Source organism: Cryptotermes secundus, unplaced genomic scaffold (genome assembly GCF_002891405.2).
Source record: "Cryptotermes secundus unplaced genomic scaffold, Csec_1.0 scaffold665, whole genome shotgun sequence".
NCBI lineage: Eukaryota > Metazoa > Arthropoda > Insecta > Blattodea > Kalotermitidae > Cryptotermes > Cryptotermes secundus.
In genome coordinates, this window is record NW_019725011.1 from 68,856 (window position 1) to 92,970 (window position 24,115).

Genomic DNA, 24,115 nt, shown 5'->3' on the forward strand with positions numbered 1-24,115 from the left:
ACCCCAAGGTTTTTAATTCCTGTGAAAGGGCTCATGTAAATATGGATTAGGATATATTACTGATTTATGCTATAATTTCAACCTTATGCTACAACTTTATTTTGTATTTAACCTTTCAACTGTCATTCTTGCAGGTATTTTCTTGCCAATTGCAATTTTGTAGGTTTGAGTAGGCATCAATCTAGCAGAATAGCAAAAGGCTGAACTATTCCAACCATAAAGACAAAGGCTGTGCAGGTCAGCTGGTTTTCATTCCGCACAGAACTTCTCATTATATTGCTGCCTATTACAAAAATACTTGCAAGACATGCATTATGCTTCCACACTACCAAATGATTCCCCAAGTTATCAGAATTTGCTTCATCCCACATTAGAGAGAGAGAGAGAGAGACAGACAGACAGACAGGGAAGAAAGTAAACATAGTGTGACATGTTGCGCAACCGAGGACCCCTACCTCCCCAGCGGCACGTGGCAGTAACGTAGCACTCGCGTAATAGGCGAGNCTAGGCTATACGCCACGTCACAACTAGCAACAGCGAACGGAATAAAAGCTAGCTGAGCAGCAAGCGAGAGTCAGTGTGTTATCAACAAGTTCTCAGTTCGCAAGTTACGAGCTACAGACGCGTGTGCGAGAATCAGTGATAGTTCATGATAACCAGTTATATTTGGAGTGTGTAATTCAGCAAGACTTGTATAGCTCCCGCGCTATTAATACGTGAAGACTCTTGAAGAGAGTGTTAAGAGATTTTGTTGTAGGGTTTGTAAAGTGTGGAAACCCATAACATTGTGATAATTAATTGTAGCCGATATTTGTAGATTGTTCAATAAACCAATTAACGATCTCTACGGCGTATTCAGTAACGAAACACATTACACTGGTGTCAGAAGTGGGATTTGGACTTACACACGTGACCAACGAGCTTCGAACTCGAAACACGTTACAATATCTTTCATCAATGTGATAAGAAATCGTGGCCCCATTAAATAAGGTGTGGGACAGAAATACTAATATCAATATACTGGAATACAACTCACAATTTAAAACTCTTGAGTAACTTTAACATTTTCCAATCAAACAATCTCACCTTTACACTGAACTGAACTATATTCAACCTTTAACAACATAACTGACAGTGCTTCCAACTGAAGATGATGTTATTTATTAAGTCACAAACACAGGCAACAAGACCCTGTTTCGTTTAATGATGTTTTCTTATGACTAATTCAGTAAGTATCTCTCTTTATCTGTCTCTCTCTTACACACACACACACAAACAAAGAAGCCAACTCTTTGGAACTGTAATTTTATGTTAGTATCCTTTGATACCTATGACAAGGATACTGTATAAGGACCACATAAAATAACCTACAACACAATTCAGTAGAAAAATATAGTTAACTTTGTTGAACTACATGTTGGCCAAAGAAGCTTCTGATGATGTTGGTGACTGTTGTGAGACACTTGCTGGAGCCTGCTGCAGCCGCTGAGTCTCCAGATCACGAAACAGTCTCGTCAAAACAAAATATGCCACATCATAATTGCGCCAGTAAGCAGTATGTGATCTTAATGCTGACAAGTAACCTCCACCAAGGTTTATTTCTCTTAAAACATAGTCTAGACGCTGGTGCTGACCTGAGGAACAAAGAGATCCAATTTATAGAAATGCTGAACTACATGAGGACCCCACTGCATATTTATAATCCTGAAAACGGTAACTTCAGATTACTGGGCACACAGAGCTCTCAGATAATATGAATAACTGGTGTTAATAAAACTCTAATTTCAAATCCTGGCTACAGAACTGGATATCCTACGGTTTTCTTTCACAATCTTTGTCAGCTGTTCCCATCAAGAGGAAAGTACCTTTAACCTTTAAACGCCGGACTTCGAAATAGTGGTAAGCTTGAGCTGGTCGGAGTTTATTTAAATGCCCGCTGCTGGTGCACGTTTAAATGCCTGTCGCGACTCTGCGTTTAAATGTCCGTTCCTATTAGGCGCTTAATCAATTTTAAGCGTTGTGTTTAAAAATGCTGTATCTTGCTCAATTTTATGATAAATGGATGGTATTAACTTTGTTTATATCAGCAAAGAACATAGTGTCGCATATTATAACGGAAGATTTGAAATTTTTAATACAAAGTGTTATACTCAATTTTCAATTTTTTGTTTTAATTTTGATGTGTACTGCAAAAATGGTTTCCCAGATCATCACAGAGTTGTTCTGCATTATAAGTTCATTTCTGTTTGTAACACGTGATGAATTTTAGCAGTCCCTGGTGTCATAAAACAGATGGAAGCAATAAAATCATTCAGTCTTGTGCTAGCCCTGCTTACACTCTTCGGATATTTGAATCTTTTGACTGAAGGACAAAAGAATGAAAGCATGGCTATTCAAGAGAAAGCTAGAGGGGTCCCTTCTTCAGTGCTAAGACCTTCCGTTAGAGCTGCAAAAGTTTATTGCCCCTTCTATTTGAATGAGCATACAGCTGCATCATGACTAAGACACAGAGTGCGATCTGTTTTCTGTGCGTTCGTAGTGAAATCAAATACTATAATATAATTTCAGTCTATATATACATCAAGCAGGTAACAACAAAAAAGGTATGTACATCGAATTTTACAATATATTTTTAACATACCTATCTGCAGAATCTGCAATAAAATTACTGGATCGTGAATAAGTTTTGGCGTAACTTATACGTATATTTTTATTTGCTGTTTTTCATTTATGTATCAGTTTAATTCATCTATTAGGGTTTCACTCAAGTCTGTCTGGTAATTACTACATTTAAAAATAAATAGTTAGGACTTTGCATGTGCTTCCACTAGTGGCGTGTGCACGCGCTTCCACTAGTGGAGTTTAAATGCCTGACTGGCACAAACGGGGCACTTTGGCCATGACGACCTTACTCATGACTGGCACAAACGGGGCACTTCGGCACTTAAAGGTTAAACAGGCCACAACCACTTCCTCTTCATTCCCTCCCAACTCTCCACTTATATCATATTCAATGTCTCACAGCTGGCACAGCATCATTTAACTCCTTGTGCCCATTACATAGCTCAGTGATCTAGACACCATATTTAAGTGACTAAAAGACCAAGTCCCTAACACAACAGGATAAAATTATTTGTGAAAAATGTGTAGGAGAGGAAAAATTTTAGGGAAGTGTATGGACCATTGACCAGTGCTTCAAGAGTCAGTAACCAAAAGCAGAGGAAACTAGGATAAAACTGATCTGGTAAGTAATAAGAAAGTAAATGTATCCCTGTAACAGGCTGTGGAGGCCCATAGGTTTGTGAGATGTTAAGGGTCCCACATTCTCTAGACAATCAGCTCATAGATGGCAGTAAGGTTGTCAGCCTTACATGCCAGCCGGCCCTATACCCCCCAAGAATATTCTAAGAATATTCCTGGTACTCATTTCTGTTAGAGGCTGAGTCAACCCCAGGGCCATAGTGCGGCTGGGAAGATTAAGTAAATTGAAAAAAAAATCCAATGACCTCATCGGGATTCGATCCCGCAACCTTTTGGCTTGTAGCACAGTGCCTCAACCAACTACCTGGTAGCAAATATTAAAAGGAGGATGTTGGAGAGTTTGGGGCATATGGTCAGAATGGATTAACCTTTAAGAGCCGAGCGACTCCATATGGCATCATGAAAATAAAGTCAAGGGGACGAATGACGCCATATGTCATCGCGCAGTCCACGCATGCGGCTGGCTTTTTAAAATCTAATTTTAAGTTATAAATTCTTTTTCTACTTACATGATTTTTGGTCACCAGCTTTATAAGTTATCTCTCCTCCCACCTGCGTCGTCTAACGGACTGTTGGCTTCGTGTGGAAATCTTGGAAACATCCGGAAATCCAGTGTCCGACGTCACATTTCACGCACTTTGTCCGGACGGTTCTTCGTTTTCCACGCGAAAAGCACACATGACACCTCAATTGCAAAGTAGAGGAAGTCGACCAGTGATGTGGTTTGGCCTCTTATAATCGAGATATCTCCGATAAAACGGCAGGGGTTCGAACCCTGGGCCGTTGATGGCTAGGTGGACCCCTTCCAGCATGTTCCGCACAAGAGCGAGACGAAATTCTCTTTGTGACAACAGGATGTAACTGTTCAGATCCAGGAGACGGAAAAATAGTTTATTTGTTCATTTCCAGNCCGGAAATCCAGTGTCCGACGTCACATTTCACGCACTTTGTCCGGACGGTTCTTCGTTTTCCACGCGAAAAGCACACATGACACCTCAATTGCAAAGTAGAGGAAGTCGACCAGTGATGTGGTTTGAGCTCCTCTAATCAAGGTATCTCAATGAAATGGCAGGGGTTCAACCCCTGGGCCGTTGAGGGCGAAGTGAACCCTTTCCAGCATGTTCCGCACAAGAGCGAGACGAAATTCTCTGCGTGACAACAGGCTGTAACTGTTCAGATCCAGGAGATGGAAAAATAGTTTATTTGTCCATTTCCAGGTTCGACGACAGATGCTATAACTGTTTGCCACAGTTTGCCCACAGCTCCACCTGAATAATTATTCACACTCCTCTTGCCACGCTGGTGTGGTGGTCACCAGGTTGCCGACGAAGATGATGGTTCTTCATCGACTTCAATTTCTGATTCACTTTCTTCCTCGCAACTCTCAGAGTCATCGGTACAACAGTCTGAATCGGTGTCATTTGTAAGCTGATTCTCAATTTCAGTTCCAAATACGAGGCCATGGTGGACAGCTAAACACAACGCTAGCCTTGAACGTTCTGACACTGCTCGGCTATATTTCAAAACAGACTACTTCTTGTTTGTCTATACGAGATAATACAGTCAGTGTTTCTGCGAACGATTAGACTTTGCCCACACTCGTGCACATACCGAAAGGAATCTATGAACTGGAGAATGAGGAACGCAAGCATAAACTTCTGCCCGTTGCCACATAAGCCATACTTATAAAATGATGTCAGCAGCAGGCATTCAGACTGCAGAAACGTTTTGTTCAGGAACTGTGTGCATTTGTGTGCACAGACGTTCGAAATTGAGGGAAACATTTTTTTTGGCATCAGCGTAAAAATTTTAAGAGATTTTAAAATCGGTAAATTACAATAACTGATTCTATATTCTTTCTAGATAAAAGCAGCGTTTATTTCGTTCATTTATCACAAAAATTGTAGAAATCACAGCATTTTGAGTAACATGATTACAATTTTTATTACTCTACAGTGGCGGGCATTTTAATTAACTCTGTCCCACTACCACTACCAGAATTTAAATGGCCGTCTCTTAAAGGTTAAGCAGGAGGGGCTATAATAATTTCTGCAAATAAAGCAGGAAGTGGGAAAACCTAGACTGAGATGCCCAGAAGATATGAAAATAACATAAGAGAGCTGAAAGTGAAGAGATGGAGAATAATGGATGAATGGCCAAGGTTCTTAGAGGACCACAGGACCAAGGAGTATGTGAATATAGGGTTAAGTACTCAAAAAATTCAAATAACTCTCACGAAGTAAATGGCATTTCACTGCGCCCATTAGTCAGGTGGGGTAGTAAATCACATAAAATACAGTGGGTCCCAGCACAATACAATGTAGGTACAAATGCCTCAACATTAACTTCTAAAAGACCATACACTAACATACTTCGCCACAAGGTTCACCTCTGCGAGCAAAAACAAATCATGTAAGATTTGAGGCTTTCACGGCGGTGACTATGAAGAAAGCAGTCTTCTGGGATTTGGCACCGTGTATATGTGGTGTTAACCGACGTTTCGGAGGAACATATCACCTCCATCTTCAGGGTAGAAGATGGAGGCGATACGTTCCTCCGAAACGTCGGTTAACACCACATATACATGGTGCCAAATCCCAGAAGACTGCTTTCTTCAAAAACAAATCATGGTCACCTATGCATTCATGTACTCGTATTATTGCACTCTCATCTTTGTGTTTCTTTGTGTTGGTATTTAAAGCTTTATGTTATAAGAAATGTGACTATTATTCTGGACACTGTCCATGACCTTGAGCATTTTCAAATGTATTATGGAAACTGGCTATGTTTCCATTGTCAAGTGTGGGGGAGCAATGTTTCTTGCACAGTTTGTCCTGTTAGAAAGAGCTAATCTCAGTCATTGGACACTGTACAAAATAACTCACATTTACTACTACACGCCACTGTCAGAAGCATTTATACATAGCTTTATAATATAAATTAAACTACTGAATCTGTAAATGATGTTTTTTTTTTTTCACTCGCTCTATAGCCCCCTTGGGCCCTGGCCTCTGATTTTCAGTTTCATGATCATTTTATAGGCTGTAGGACTCCTTGGACAAGTAATCAGCTTGTCCCATGACCTATACCTAAACAGAGGAAAACACAAGCACAGAATAAACACATACCAAACATCCATGCCTTGTGTGGGATTCGAACCCACGAACCCGACTTCCAAGCAAGCGAAGACAGTACATTCCTTAGAACTCTCGACTACTGTGACCGACAAACAATGACAATATAGTGTAATAAATAAATGAAAAGACTTTCCATTGACTTTTCAATAGGCATTGTATATATATAAGGGCAGTCAAAATTTAAATCTCAATTTTACTCTATGCTTCTAGTGTGATCTATTGTGGTATGGCTCTTATAAGTACCATAATGAATCCACTGGTTTAAGGTACAGTGGAAGTGTATTATAATAAGAATTCGTAACAGCATGAAATACTAAGGCTTCAAAAAATAATCATTACAGGGAGGTTAGAACCAGAAAATGTTGAAATCATTCTACAAATCAAAGAGTGAATATTTCCAGTAATCTCAATGTGACCACTGAAAACTCTGGAGTTTATATGGGTATTAAACAGACATTCTGTAAACTTAAAGTTTATATATGAAAGAAATATGTCATGGTAGTTTAATGACAATGGATGTTCTAACTTCAAATACTGTGAATGCATGTTAGGAAATGTAATCTTTAGGGTACTAACCACCAAACAAATGTGCCGGCTGTGTAGTCTTAGCGGTGACCTGCAAATGTATTTATTACTGAACTTCAAATTTAAGTTTTACGTTTTCAGAACTGCCCAAGGGCCCATCTGGCCTACTTCCCAATGGGTACCAGGGAAACCTATAAATGAAGCAGCCACAGCATGAAGGTAGCCACTCCCCTCCCTCCATCCTGTGCTGAGGACAAGAAAGTGAGCTTCAACCTCTACTCCACTTGGAAACCTTTACAGAATGCTGTTCTGGCATAAAGGCAATTTTATTTTACTCTTTGCATCTACAACTGCTCATGCTGAAGGTGAAATGCTCTTCTGTAACAGAGCTTCCAAAATGCTCATGTCTGGCCCTATGAAAAGGATTTGGGGCAAAGTTCTTTTTTAGAATGAATCTCTTCTCAGAGCTGGAGGAATCCTGAATCACATTCATATTTAGTACCACAAGGCTTCTCCCCCTTCTATTTCATTCTTCTCTTTCTCTGTGGAACAATATGCACCACACCTCCTACAGAGAGTGCTGGTGGCTGATGATTACCTGCAGGTAGAGCATCAAACTGAGGTGATCCTGATCCATCTACTTCATCTTGCAGCTTCCAGCTCCCACGCATTAAGCCCCAAATTCTCCAACCTTCATTTGAAATATAACAAAACACATCAAATTCTACAATTCCTGTACACTAAATTTAGTAACAATTGTTTCACACTAGTGACACAGACAACTGACTGTTGAGCCACGTGCTTATGTTTGGTTAATTAAAAGTAATGACTTAGATACAAATATACCACCATATTTATACATTACCTAATATTAACATAATATAGAAATGTCAATCAGGCAGGACTGGGATATGTCCTTGCTGACTAACATTTTAACCACATGAGCTATCAGACAAGATCTAGATGTCTGGATTGTCGCTAGGCAGTTAACACACTGTTACACTTTACATCTATTCTATAACTGTTTATCTGTACTCTACATATGTGGGGCAATCCAAAAGTTACCAAAATTTGAATTTTGCCCATGAATGGTTATGAGTACATCGAAATACCGCTAAGGAAGAAGGATGTGTGGGGTGCCTCCCCACACATCCTTCTTGAATCAGTGTGGCAAGCAGCGTCGAGTTGAGTGGTTGGGTTTATTTTTGGTAAACGTATTTCCATTGTTGTGTTTCCGTGAGTTTGCGGTTTTGCGTTGGCTGACCTGAGAGAGCAGCGTGACTGTATAAGTTCTGTTTCAAACTTGGGAGAACCGCTGCAGAAATGCACCAAATGTTGAAGCAAGCTTTTGGTGAAAACAGTTTAGGCCAGACACAAACTTACAACTGGTATAAGCGTTTTAAAATTGGCCGAACATTGACTGATGATGATGATCATTCGGGACGGCCATCAATGGGCAAAACACCAGAAAATGTCACAAAAGTTAGGGATCTGATTCTGCAAGATCGTAGACTGACCATCCAAGACCTCTGTAACACCTTGGGACTAAGTTATGGTACATGTCAACGAATTTTGTCAGAGGAACTGAACATGAGGAGGATTGCGGCAAAGTTTGTGCCACGACTGATGCAAAATGAACAGAAGCAGCATCGCTTGGAAGTCTGCAGGGAACTTCAGCAACCGCTTCAAGAGAATCCGAACTTTCTTTCGAAGGTTGTCACTGGTGACGAAAGTTGGGTTTATGGCTACGACCCTGAAAGCAAGCAGCAATCGTCGCAATGGAAGAGCCCTTCTTCACCTTGGCCAAAAAAAAGCTTGACAAGTCAAGAGCAACATTAAGTCCATGTTGATCTGTTTTTTTGATACTGACAGAATTGTTCATAAGGAGTTCGTCCCTCCTGGTCAGACAGTCAATAAAGAGTTCTATCGCGATGTTCTAAAGTGTTTGAGGGAGGACATGAGGAGAAAACGTCCAGAGAAGTGGCGCATGAATGACTGGGTACTCCACCATGACAACGCACGACCACATACGGCTTACATTGTGCAGGAATTGTTGGCTTAAAACAAGATGGCAGTCGTTCCCCACCCACTGTACTCGCCAGACTTAGCTCCATGCAACTTCTTTCTCTTCCCCAAGATGAAAATCAAGTTGAAGGGGCAAAGATTTGATACAGTTGAGGAAATTCAAGTGGAAACACAGACGGTACTAAACACCCTAACAAAGAAAGACTTCCAGGATGCATTTGAAAAGTGGCAGAAACGCTGGGATCGGTGTATGCGCTCCCAAGGGGACTACTTTGAAGGTGATGGTGCAGAATAAGATCTAGGTAAGATGTAATAGTTTTTATTAATATATTTCGGGAACTTTTGGATTGCACCATGTAAAAAGTGTGTCTGTTTGTTCCTTATGAACATCCAAACAACTGCACCTATTTTGGCCAAATCTGGCATGATAGCAAAGGACCTCCCTAGCAATGTTTTAGACAATAAATGTGCATACAGCCAAGTACAAGCCAACTTATTTCCCCATTACTTCCTCTAGAACAGATTGAGATTATGATAACAATGGGTTCATGACAACAATGGGAAAACCCCAAACCATCTTTTTCTAGTGCTAGAATATGGGGGAAAACCCAACCTATCTTTTGGTGTTACTAAGATAAATGGAAACACCCAAATTAGTACCTTCTGTCATCATCTTATTTCCCAATTACTTCCTGTGTAAGAAAGTCAGTGGAACTGCGACAACAATGGGAAAAGGGATATGGGGTAAAACACAAACTATCTTCTGCTGCTGCCATGAGGAAGCATCTGCTGTTAATAGGATATGGGGGAAATCCCAAACTTCTTCCATTACTACAGTATGGGATAAACTCAAACTATCTTCTGCTCTTGGTAGAACAAGGGAAAACACAAACCAGCTTCTAGTGTTGCTAGGTTCATTATACATTTTTGTTTCTTATACATGTTCTTTATGCACAGGAAACATTAGGCAGATGTCTTGGTATATACATGTATAAAGAGTGTCTGTTTCATCATTGTTTATACATTTCCAAACCAATGACCTATTTTGACTCAATCCTGCATGATGGTAGAGGACCACCCCGGGGTGGATACCCCAGATACATGGTCTTTGATTATTGCTCAAGAACCCTTCATCCTAGCATAATGAGGTACTTACATTCAACACAGCTTAGAAAAGAATTCCTTGCTTACTCTATATGTCTATCTGTTGTAATTCCTGAGATATTTATTTTCCAATTATACAAATATAACCCCAATTTATAACCACAATGGATCAGTTACTTTCTTTACAATTTTATTACTTAAAATAACATCATTTAGATCAGACATGTCCAATTTCAAACAGGTTGTGATCGACCTTTTAGTGTCAAAACTGCCAGTGATCTACCACCCCCTCCTATTGTTGTACCTCACTTTAAGCAAAAATATTGGTAAAAATAACACACATGATGTTTGTTGTAAAAGCAACATACATTGAAAGTACAGACTACTTTAACACATATTTTCCCTTCAAAATCTGAATATAATCTTATTATATTACAAGTGAATTTACATGCTTTTCACATATACTTTCCTTATAGGCCTATGAGATTGACCAAAAATTGACCGGTCGATCATGATCGATGCATTGGACATGCCTGAATTAGATGAACAATATACCTTCCTATGTACTACACTTCCTAATTATGCTTGTGCATTACTCCTGGCCAATGCTAGGTAGATCGGCCAGTTATTTGAGTATTTCAGCACCATACTACGAGTTTAGAGATTTTATTTGTAATTTAATTACTGATGCTGTTAGTAACTTAGACATCAAGTTCAATGATTGGATTACAGTTAATGGCGAACTTGAAGGGGTGTGGAAGAAACTGGTCATAGTCCGAGGTAGTAGCCAGCACTTGGAGTGACAGAACAACCATGTGGAACCAAGCACCTCCCAAACATAGGTCAGAAGCATTATCACCTGTGTAAACTTGCAGAGTATATGCTTACAAGCATGTCTCACTTCCTGCTCACATTTGTACTACATTTGTTATGCTTCCCAGTGCTGCAATATGAACTCTACTGCATGACTCCTCTCGATAGCTTTTGCGACTGTTTTCAGTTCTAATTACATTGTAGTTCCACTGTATTTGTACATCATGAACTTCTCTAAAAGTTTTCCACAGAATTCAATATGAAATTTCTATACCTTTGGTAGGAGTGTTGCTAGGAGAATCAGCTCCCAGTTCATCTACTCCTTCCTGACGTTTAGTTACAGTTGAGGTACCAGCACTGCCACCAACTGTTATTTCAGGATCTGTTGGTTCAAGAGGCATGTCTTTATAGTGTACATGAGTGGCAACATCATAAGCCTGTATCTGTAGTGGAGCAATTCGGCTGTAATCACGCAACAGAAGAGGTTCCATCCTACAATAAAGAGAACTTGTGTATACAATCCACAATTCTATGGACTTTTAAATATTCTCATTGAACAACAGGTGTCATATCTAGTATTATAATTTGAAAGTTCAACATCACTCACATAAAGACATCCGAGGAATACTGTTTTCTAGCCATATGACACTGTGTAGTCTGGTGGATGCTTACCAAAGTTTTGGACAAACATTGGCAAACTTCTACCAGACTGCACGGCATCACATCCCACCAAAAGACAATATTCCTCACAACCATCACTGTGAGAACTTCAAATTCCATATTAATATCTGCCACTGGTCCAAATCTGGCAACTAAATCTATTTCATACCCTCATAACTACCTCTCTGATACCTGTTGTGATACTAATTTCTTGTTATGGCCTTCCAACTGGCCACTTTCAACAGATTTTCCCACCAAAATTAAGAAGTGTGAAGAAGAAATTTTGCAGAAAGACAACATGAAGTTTGTAATCAAGGAGTTTCCATTTAATATATAAACTTACATTTGTGCTTTTATTTACTGACTTGATAATTCCAACTTTTTATGCCCATTTCCCTTAGTTTCATAATCATACTGTCATATAAAAATAAGCCTCATATCGAATTTAATAATGAAAATCAACTATTCACTGAAAATATTAAACTGAAACACACTGTTCATGTTTCAGACCTGTGATCATTCTGTCAGTAAAATTAACAGCTACAGTTGGACTGCCATGATCTTCCTCTTCACCACTGTCTGAAAATGCTCTGGAAACTCTTCAACTAAGAAGTAGGGGCTCCGTCCTTAGGATTACAAAGACCAGAGCATCAAGCAGAAATCTCACTTCTGTTAAGCACCCAGACTATTTTCTTTTTGTGGGTTCTTTCATGATGCTGCCCTATATGGTGTTAAATGCTATGATGATCAGTGAATGATGAAAGGGAAACACTCTGGAAGGACGTACTATCCTGACAATTTCCTGGCAGGATCATGAAATATTTCAGTTAGGACAGCTGGTGCCCTAGTCAGGATTTGAACTGGGAACCTCCAAAATACATATCTGAAGCATTAGAGCTACACCAACCTGCTTGGTGCCCGGACTGAGAATGTGCGAGTTCTTACTCCCCTCATATGCCTCCAACATTTGTATTCATTGTACAGTGGAGCACCATTTAACATTCCTAAATTTAAGCTTTTCTCTCATGTAGCACTGAATTTCAATGATCCCAAGTCAGTAACCTTTTACCTCAGCATTCAAATCTATCACCCCATGAAAGAAATCTTCAATGGCAGTTTCCTGCATTTGGTCATGGCCACATGAATTTTCTGTAGCACCAAGTTCCCATTTCTCAAAGGAACACGACAGTGCACGACATTTACAAGATCAGAAGAGGTAATGTGACTAATAATTTCAACCACTTTACCACTTCTTACTATACTTGTAAATCATGTGATTCTTTACCTAATTGTATGAAACAAACTGCTGATGAGTGTTCAATAAGGATTTATGCCTAACTTAAAATCTCCATATATGCCGCCACTAGGATGATGGAATTTTTTACATGAACTGGTATGTGTGCCACTGCTGCTCAAAGCATGTTTGAAGGAAGGGGGTTCAGAGTATTGGTTATTCTTTCTTCCAGTTCAACCACGTTTCTTCAGTTTGTTTGGAGAACTTCCTGTACCCACCTGCAGAGAAGACACATGACGTTAGGTCAGGAAGATCCAGATGCAACCACTCTCCTAAATCACTGGCAAAGTGTGAGAGTTCCCCATCTTGCACAACATGAGAAGTTTCAGTTAAGTAGCAACGGCAAACATACCATTTTGATTAAAAAATAAAGTGAAAATGCCTAAGTGTATGTGGATATTTTAAGTCAGTGGCATAAAACCTTAATGAATACATCTGTCACAGGCAGTTTATTTAACTGAAACAAATGATATACAAGCATTAAAATACAGGCATTCACTTATCATACATCCTATACACATGTAAAAAAGGCCACTAGAGAATTTTCAATCACTGTTAAGTGGACCTGAATGTTGGTATGACAACTAGGCTATAGACTGGATGACCAAATCACAGTGACTCAGTTCCTTGCAGAGGTAACAGATTTTTCTCATCTCCATAGCATCTGGACTGGTTCTGAGTTCCACCCAGCCTCCCATACAATGGGGAATGGGGCTATTTCCCTGGGGATAAAGCAGGAGTATGCAGCTTACAACTCACATCTGCCAAGTGTCAAAGTTAAGAATGGCAGAGCTATACATTTATTCCACCATACATCTCAAAAGCATAATGCTTAATTATTGAAGCAGAGAAACATCTTTACTTTTACCATGTAACTGTGAGGTATGAAACATGTATATTTCCTACCACTGTCGCAACAGAGTTCTACCTCTAACAGCAGAGGACAGTTGGATATAAGAGAAAGCAAAGTTGTCAGTACTGTTGTTTAAGCACATCATTAACCCTTCAGCGTGGGTATTTAAATATCGCTGTTGTGGGGCCTCCTGCGATAGTAATTTTTAATTGCCCATTTAAATTTTGCTCTAAATTATATTATGTATCATAACTTTTTAACTATATGAGGTATAATTATGAATTTTTCACTGAAATCGTCTTAAAAGATGGTTTTATAATCTTATCTTATAATGTGAGCGCCCTGTATCTGAGCGATGGAAGCAAGTGGATTAGAAGTTGAGTTTCTTATGGTATTTCTTGAAACATCCATCTAAACACAACGCTGCCTCACATTCACTACACCAAAAATAAATTCTTTCCTTTACCATGTTTTGCACACACCACACATCTTTTTTAGGCTTTCCTTTTTTCCTTTGGCTGGAATATGCTCCAGGGAACGTCATTCTGTGAGTCTTTTAGGCAGCGGCTCAACTGACGGACGGCCGTATACAGGATGAGGAAAACCAAAACCGTGATTTTCCACGAGGCCTTGTACTAGTGAAAGTCTGAACTTTAGCGTGCCCATGTTTTTCTTATTCGGGAGACACCAATATATGACCACTGCATTATGTATTGCTACATTGAGTAGCCTCTTGAATAACTTCTGATACCACTTAGTACTCTTCTTTCGTTCAAGCAAGTACAGCTGTAGCATTTGATCCATCAGATCCACTCCTAGCATGTTTCTGTTGTAATCACAAACAACCAAGGGCTTTGAAGAAAGTCGTCTTCTGGGTTTAGGCGCCGTGTATTCTTCGTTTGTTTCTTGTTTGTTTGCTTTATTCACAACCACACGCATATCTTCTTTGTGGTATGTTGATATCATAGTCACTCGGCCATCGTAACTGTGAGGTCAGCGTTCTATTTAGACTGACTGGCAGAGCTGCAGGAAATTGAATTTATGTTAACACGAACAGAGAGCGCATTTTTTTCACAACAGCCTGGTGCAATCATCATCATGCTGGCGTGGTTCGTTCCATATTTATGGGCCTTCGAAATTAAGCTTACAGCTTGGCGTACGGTGTACGGCAAATCGCAGGTAGAACCATTTAAATACCCGCGTAACATGTACGGCAAAACACGCTGAAGGGTTAAAATGTATACAGAGTTGAGTGTATAAAGTCATGCCTTCTTATTTTGATGCTAGATGATGTGTAGTCAGTAACATGCGCCAACCTGTTTACCTGTAAGGTAAGAGCCCTAACATCCACTGGACAGGAGGCTCCACAGAGCCCAGAGTAGGTCTGGTACTATGGTAAAGAGAAAAATCTCTGCCTTGGCCAGGAAACAAATCCTGATCCTTTGGTCATCCAGCCCACAGCCTAATCACTATTCATGACTGAGCTACACTAGCTTGGACAGCTAGTAGTATAAAATGGCAGACACAGTGAATATAGATTATGTATATAAACAATACTGCTACGTCTATTTTTTTTTATTGCTAGCGGGGTGGGACTAAGTCCCTTGTACTGTGGCCACTTCTGGCCTATTGTACCAGCCCCAGATGATAGGTGAGGGCGATTGTGGAGCAATTGGTGGAATGAAGATTAGCAGCTCCAACGCCACTTTGTCCACCACAAATCCCACTTGGCCAGACCCGGGATCGAACCCGGGCTGCCATGGTGGGAAGCCAGCGACTATCTGCTTGAGCTATGGCACGGCCTGCTACTTCTATACTACTGATTTAAACAATCCTACCATATACCAGCAAGTAATTTGAACAGATAAGCGGTCATACCTATATGCAACTGGATCAGAGGGGTAGAAAATATTGTAGAAGCTACTGCACAGGAATGGTGGCAGAATGGTCTCAACATGACCAGGAGCCTGTGGATTTCGCACCCGTAGTGCCAAAAATACTGACAATGGGGAACCCAGACAAAACAAATTATCAATCTGAAACACACAAAAATAAAATAATTTATGATGACAGTAATAAGACTATATAACCTGAACAGCAATATTATATTGGAGCATCCTGTTGCACTGTCTAGATCTAACTTTGTCTTCCATTCCTTGCCATCTGTGTGCAACTTCAGTTCATATCCACCCTTCTTCTTCTCCTTCTCATGTATCAGAACTATTAGGCTTATTTTGGACTCTATCCATCGTCTGGTATATAGAAGACAATGGATAGAGTCCAAAATAAGCCTAATAGTTCTGTAAAGCATACACCATCGTCAGAATCCTTTCAAGTCCATTACTGTAATGTTGTTCTGCTTTTCTTCTGTGTAAATGCCTCAGACTATTCTAGGTTACATTGGTTACTGTGCTGTTGCCATGCATGTGTTTCGTTTATGGTTTTGCTGATTTTTCTTTGGTACAGTGTGTAGCTGTCCTGAATGTTTTGCACATGGCAACAGCATGGTAACCCATATAACCTAGAATAGTAAGAGGCACTTACACAGAAAAAAAGCAGAACATCATTACAGTAGAGCAGCAGATTCCTTCATCACAACTTGTACACCTGATGATGACCATTTAGTCTGAAACATGTAGTGACACGATGATGACAGCGACAAAAAGAAAAAAGAGAAGGAGGAGACAGAGAAGAAGAAGAGTGGATATTAACTGAAGTTGCACACAGACAGCAAGAAGTGGAACACAGAGTTGAACAGCAAAACTAGAAGGACTTATATCTAAATGTGCAGTAGAGCAGGAGTGGTCAAATTTACTAAAATTTTATGAATTTGATTTGTTTCATTCTGGTCCGTCTAACTAACAATTACAAAGACAAAAACAACACCGTCTGGTGTGACTATTTAAGTTTTATCACTTGAAAACTCATCACCCTTACATGTTTCCATCCCTACGGATCATCCTCAGAGAGCATCAATACTTTTTCCGGAACCTACTATTACAATAGGTGTTAAATTATATACATACACATATAATGTCTGAAATACACAATGTACACAATGTTCAACTTTTCACAGTCACAGCAGCCTTCCTGGTTTTAAAATTTTAAAGTTTTTTAAAAACTTAGAAAAATTTTAATCTTAAACAACAAAGTTTTTAAAAAACTTTAAAATTTTAAAACCAGGAAGGCTGCTGTGACTGTGAAAATTTGAACATTGTGTACATTGTGTATTTCAGACATTACATGTGTATGTGTATAATTTAACACCTATTGTAATAGTAGTTTCCGGAAAAAGTACTGATGCCCTCTGAGGATGATCCGTAGGGATCAAAACATGTAAGGGTGATGAGTTTTCAAGGGATGAAACTTAGTCACACTGGATGGTGTTGTTTTTGTCTTTGTAAAATTTCATGAGTTACTCAGGATTACTGAGTTTTTTGACTCTATATATCATCCAGTATTCTAACAAACACATTTTGGAAACTGGTTCTCTTTCCATCCTCAGGTGAAGGTGTGGGAAACACATATTCTGTTGGGTCTGTTAGAAAGAGCTAACCTCAGTCACCAGATGACAAAGTCCAAAAATCCAGTAATCCTGAGTGTTATATACCATCATCAGAACCATTTAGAATCTATTTTATGAGTTAGCCAAATCAGTCCAATCAATCAGAAAAATTCCATTACATTAAGAAATTCCCACTCTTGTTATTTAAACAAATTTCTAACCATAACAAAAATGGCTTCCCAGTTTTACTGTCCTTCTGGTACTGAACATATGGAATAACTCATTCTTCACTAGCTGGGTCCCTGGAGCCATCCAGGAGATGAACTTTAAGTAACTTTGGGAGTTTCAAACAGATCATACAGTTAAGTACAAATGTTCAAAAGTTTTGCAAGCCTGATATAATAAAATGTCACTATTAAACTTATTGTACAGCACCATTCCTCCCAGGTCTGACAACAGTTTATTATTTTCTACTACACAGTATTAGCAGCTAAATATATTATTTTATGATTACCTGTAAAAACTTTTTATCTGCCACCACACACTGACCTTACTAAATAAATTTCCTCAAAATTCAATTTATCTTTTCTTAAGTGAAGTTTTCATCTTTCATAAGGCTATCAAATTTCAACAGGCACAAAGATTCTTGAAAATTCCTAATGGCTGGCCCCCTATCACTGGGAACTCAATGTATGCAGTTTCCAGACTGAATGAAAACAGGTAAACTGCTTTAAATAAGCTTAACAGATTGCTCTGAAATTGATGTTTCCCTTAAAAAGGAACAGGTTATTTGGATCAATATTTCTTTAAATTTCCCCCAAACATCTTACACTCTTGACAAAGACCGAATTTTGAAAATTCTTTGGAAACATTGTATAGTTTAATCTGTCTAGTAAATTTTAGAGGCTGGCATAAATTATTTACCTGCACAGATCAGTGTGGTCTCAGGAATTTTCCAACTCAATAGCACAGTAGCATGGCAAACAATGAAAGTCTGATGAAGAGCATTACTAAATTTTTTGCTTCATCTTACTATTACTTACTTGAAATTGGAGGCATGAATTGTTGGATGATATAAATTCATGTCTTGGTGTTTCTGGTAATTCCGAATCCTCACCATTCCAAGCAGTACGAGAAAAAGTACCAACCTTAGGAGAAAATATCGTGCATTATTTATAAAACTGGAAATTGTACAATGAGCATAAGGTGCAAGGTGCATAACAAAGAATGTTATAGTCTTCTAATAATGGCAGGATAATTAAATCAACCACATTATGAGGGGCTGAAACTTAACTTGAAGGGGAGACAGATCACATACTTGAATAACTGCATGCAAAGCATCCATTTGGAAAATGAAGCTTGGGGATAATATTATACTGGCTCATAAGGAAAGAAGTTTAGGTAATGACAACTGTACTGAACTAACTTAAAATCGTATGGTGGACCTCTGACTTGTAATGCCACAGTGTCTTAATCACAAATAATTTGGAAATTAAATTAAGGACTTCAGATCTCTGCAGACATGTCAGCATGTTGGTACCTCTAATTCAGACACCATGTTGCCTAGTATGTAAGATGAATGGGTGTGTAATACACATAATGGTTTCTGAAGAAAAAATTATGACTTCTTTTCAGTTAGTACATAATTTCAGCTTTTCTTCAGAGATGGCAGTTATGTTTATTATGTTAACCATGGCGACATAATGTGATTTTTTGGGGCCATTTCTGATAGAGAAAAGTTCATCTTACAGACTGTGAAACAAATTAAGTCACATATTTTACTCATTTACAATAGTGGTTACCATTCTACACAGACCAGATGTAAGAAATAATGTTTAGTTCCATCTGCCAGAATATAGATCATCCATTTCTAACAATCTTTCTCATCTATACAACTAAAATATATGTTTTAATTAACTAAACTTTTCTTTGAACATTATAACTGAATATTAGCATTGCTACTTTTATATAATCTAATGTTAACCCTTCCCAGTCGTAGCATTATGAAAAAGATCTGCAGCCAAGATATCACGGGTTTTTAAATGTCTGCAAGTCACTGAGACCACCTCTGTGGTATAGGGGTCAGAGTTCCTGGCTACAGATCCAGAGGTCCGGGTTCGATTCCTGGCACTACCAGATTTTTTCTGAGAAGTAGTGGGTCTTGAATGGGGGCCACTCAGCCTCGTGATGATAAGGAGCTAATTCAAGGAAATAGTGGCTCCAGTCTAGAAAACAGAAATTAACGGCCCTAGGGATTTGTTGCGCCGACCACGTAACACTCTCTATCCGCTAAAGTTGCCACCAACTTTGTTTACAAGCGGCGGTCACTCGGTCGGTATAGTTCGCTAGCAGACTAAAACCACAGTTTGGACTTTGTTTCTTTGTTTATTCCCCCCCCCAGTGTCACTAAATGACTGGTTTTGCTCGAAAAGTTGACGCAACAAGGGCATAAAGTAAAAAAAAAAAAAGCAAAATGTGTACTTATATTTTTGATTGTCCAATTCTTGGGCCAAATCAACACTGCTATAATATCTGTCAGTGAAAATGTTGTAGTCTTCAATACCAGACACAATGAATCCTAGTCTGTCCATCAAGAAAAGAAATATTCTTGAAATGAACGGATTTTCATAATATGGCTAGTTACACTTGTCGACTGTAAGTTTTCCATAATTTGGAATTTTACTGTGAGCATAACCAGTGTCGCTTTCAGCTAATACAAATAATCTGATGCCCAACTTCGCTGGTTTTCTGGATTTTAAATTTTGCAAATTATTTTGTGTTTGAACCCAACTGCTGAGGGAGGCAAGAATTTTCTCTCCTCCATGTCACCCAGTCTCCTATCCAATGGGTACAGGGGCCTCTTTCCTGGGGGTAAAGTGGCCGGGGCGTGAAGCTGACCACTCACCTCCAGCTAGTGCTAAGGTCAAGAAAATGTGGATCTATACATCTCCTCCCTCACATGCCATCATGGGGTAATGCTTATTTAGGTAAGCACAGGGGCAACTTTACCTTCTACCTTTACCCAACTGACGATTCATCTACTTGCAATGCTTTTACCTGGCACAAAATTTTTCTGAAACTGTTTCTCTATATAGTCTGTCACCCATGTACTTTCTTTGTTTTTTTATGATACAACTGCTTTCTTTGGTGGTATCATTTCCCCACGTGCATCATCCAAATTATCTGTAAAAAGCGATCTCTTGACATTATGTCACCAAAAAATTTTATCTGGGCTTACTTGAAGTTCGTCGATTTTGTATCTCGCATACCTGTTTGCCTCTATAACAATGTTATTCAAAAGCTCATCATTGAAATATAAAATAAAATAATCCATGGGCTCTGCATCTGGCAGAAGTTTAGTAAATGTGTATGTCTCGAGGTTCTTGTCACCCACTGTCTAGCCTTCCCACCTATCAACATGCAACAATACTTGTTTCACTTTCACTGTCACTTTCCAACATTTGGAAGCTCAATTCATCACTCGCAGTTTCCCCTTCAATTTCCAAATTAATCACATCAGAGTCAATAATGAGTCCTTCACTTAACATATCACTACTAGATTCTTCATCCGCATCACACGAAGGATTATATCTCAGTTTCTTCAATCCAGAAGGCCAAGGTTCAGCCGAACATAAAAGCACGCTACTAACACATAATGTGCTGTAATATATAAATGGCATTCGTTCCTCAAGAAGTTCAAATAATGACTTCCAGATGGCAGAAGAAGGTGCAGAAAACATTCATGAATGCATTAGCAAGGACTACAATGGCCAGTAGTGACATACGATCAATGTATGACCAGAGAAACACAAAAGACACTTTGTCAATCATATCGACATTTGTCCATGGAAGCAAACTATCTCAATCATATCGACATTCGTCCATGGAAGCACTACACACTGTTGATTATATATCGACATATGACCGGAAAGGTTAATATTTTATCTGCTTCATATAAAACACTAGTGTGTATTGATATCATCCCAATTATTTACCATATATTTATGTTCTAAAATGAGACTGTACTACATTTTACAGTACTAGAAGAGGTGAAACCCTTTTGATTTTTGCATGTTTTACCGTCTTTGGAGAAGTACAGTGTTAATTACATCAAAACATAATCTTCACACACTGCTTTTGTAATTAAAGAAAGTAAGGACTGACATAATTATTTCATAATTTATTCAGGCTGACTGAAAATTCGAATATACACTGTGTTAAACATCTGTTGCCAGAAATTTCTGACAAAAAACTGTATAGTATATTTATTTTTGTAGTTTCTGTCACACAGAAGAGAGATCTCACAATGAAATATCAATAGAACGAGAATAAAAATATAGCAGAAAAAACTTACATCTTGGGTGAAAATAGACTAACTGCTGGAAGTAGCATGATAAATATTCTGTTACACCTCACTGTATAGTTGTGTCCATGAGCTAAGTCATATTTGAAATTTTTCTATTGGACTCTATTCTCCAATATGGACTACATGCAAGGCCAAATTCAACATCCTTCATTTAATGATTCTAATAATACCAAGTGAACAGCACAAATCATAAAGCTTCCCATTACTCTATATAAGATTATTCATTCCCCTATTAGTTTACTATCATATGCAAAAATATCTACATAATACTTAAAATACATTCTGTTAACATTTATTTACCTGCCAAGAATCTGGCCTCCATCCAGTCACAATATCATACACAATAACACATCCCAGAGAATGTGCAATCACAGATACTTTGCCACCATTGGATATGAAATGTGGGTTTCGCTGAGTGAACATTGTGTATAATCTGTTCAATTCCTCTGAAAGTCCATGCTGAACCTGCAGCATAAAGGTCAACACAGACATGTGAATACCAGTCAATCTTTACAATACCTAGGCAAACTACAAGTGCCCATTCATGTTTGCATATTTGGCAAAGTACAAAATATTATGATTCTGATTAACTATTACCTATGAGTACTTTTACCTAAGAATTCTACACAGTACCTACAAATTCCACACAAAACAATCTCAATAATGTTGCAAGCAGTGACCAAAAAGAATATTATCTTCTTGACTCTAATGCCATAGAGTTCAGTAGAAGATCAGACTCTTCATAATCTATATAACAGTATAACTCATTTTTGGCAAAGCATGAAAACAAAACTGTCCACTTGGTCTCAGAAGTTTCTATCCATTTGTGGGTACCTCATGACGTTGGTATGTATACAGTAAGAGCATATTTCCACTTCAAGTTTCATTCTATTTGGATAAGTATTTGTAAAGATGGACATACAGATTCCCATCTAATGACATTACATCACTACATAATGTACCTCATAAGTAGAGCGTGTAAATATGGCAGAAATGAGAATGAAAATCCAGTGATTACTCTCTTTCAAATATTTTCTGATTTATGTGAGTTTAGAAATATGCCACAGTTGCCAAATAGTTTGCCAAAATTCATTGTAATATAATTTACATGCAGACTTCTTCATTCATGAATATATAATGGCCAATTGTTTTGAAAAAGTAAAAATTCTAATCTTAAGGTCTGGGAAATATGCATTTATATATCAATGTTCTTCAACCTGGGGTATACTTACACCCAGGAGCATGCGAAGATATCTTACAGGATATGTAAAATTAAAATTTGTCCCCATATTGACATGCTGGTGTGACAGAAACAAGCTGGTCAGAATCACATTAATTAGTCATCATTTTTCTTTGTTAAAATAACCTTTGTTCCTTTAATAATTTTTATATGATAGGCAATAATATATGTTATTTAATAACTTGATTCTCCTTTTTTCAATTTGAAATTTATTACTTAATACATTATTTTGGATGTAATGTATTTAATTTGTTTCAGATGTAAATTACAGACTGTGCATAACTTGAAATATACACAAACAACTGTGGGGGTACAAAGTTGAAGAGAAACTATATCTGAGGGTATGCAAATAAAAAAGGTTGAATACCAGTGATTTATATCACTGACTAAGATATTGTAAGCCATTACAATCAGACAGCATGCTCACTTCACCAGCAACTTCCAATGTTGGAAGTGAATATTGTGATGTGTTACATGAATTCCATGGAACAGCCCTTGAGCAGCTAACAGTTACTCAGATATTCAAGAAATTCCCCAGTTTTATAAAATACAAAGCTTCACTACTGTACTCAGAAGAGCCACCATAGGTCCTTATCATGAGTCACATGACTCCAGTATACATCCTCACACTGGATTTAAGATCCATTTTAATTACTGAGCTCCCACCTAAACCTGACACTTCCAAGTGGTCTAGAAGATGTTGACGCACATGTCTGTTATCAGACCACTTTCACAACTCACCTCACAGCAATACAGTGGACTGGTATAATACATGATATCCATAGCACTGGAGTTCAAAAGCTGTCTCAATCTCAGAAGCCTGTGGGGTGTGATAGCTTCCACAATATCTGAAAGAGTGCACAAATACGACATGCAATTTCCTGTCTTCATATCATTACAGTAAGCAAACACAAATAATCTTATATGACCACTATAATTATCTAAACAGAAAGTGCACAACTTAAGAGACTGCATGAATGGAAAGATCCACACTTTGATGTCTATCAACATTCTATATGCATAAAAGTGTATTTTATTAAATTTAAAAAAAATGGCTTATGAAACACATATACATATGTGACCCTCATTAACCCTTTTGCGCGGTCATTTAAATTCCGCTGCCGTGTCTCTCTGGCGGTAATATATTCAGCCGACCATTTAAATTTTGCTCGAAAATGATTTATTCATCATTGTTCTTAAATTATATGAGATAGGAACATGAAACTTTCACTAAAATGATCTTAAAAGGTGGTTTTATAACCTTACCTTATAATATGAGCACCCGGTATCTCGGCAATGGAAGCAGTTGGTTTAGAATTTGAGCAGTGTATC

At 38.4% G+C, this 24,115-nt stretch overlaps 1 protein-coding gene across 2 annotated transcripts in view; it reads right to left on the reverse strand.

Moving 5' to 3' along the window:
• Positions 1–877: 877 nt before the first annotated feature.
• LOC111863223 (phospholipase DDHD1) overlaps positions 878–24,115 on the reverse strand; it is a 38,397-nt gene continuing 15,159 nt past the window's right edge. For both annotated transcript variants that reach the window (XM_023849333.2, XM_023849334.2), the window contains 7 exons: positions 23,525–23,631; positions 21,844–22,008; positions 18,221–18,325; positions 15,551–15,708; positions 11,140–11,357; positions 7,522–7,614; positions 878–1,634 (listed from right to left, as the gene is read on the reverse strand). In XM_023849333.2, coding sequence (XP_023705101.1) covers positions 1,411–1,634; positions 7,522–7,614; positions 11,140–11,357; positions 15,551–15,708; positions 18,221–18,325; positions 21,844–22,008; positions 23,525–23,631 — 1,070 coding nt within the window. In that variant the 3' untranslated portion in view covers positions 878–1,410. The remainder of the gene's footprint in view (positions 1,635–7,521; positions 7,615–11,139; positions 11,358–15,550; positions 15,709–18,220; positions 18,326–21,843; positions 22,009–23,524; positions 23,632–24,115) is intronic.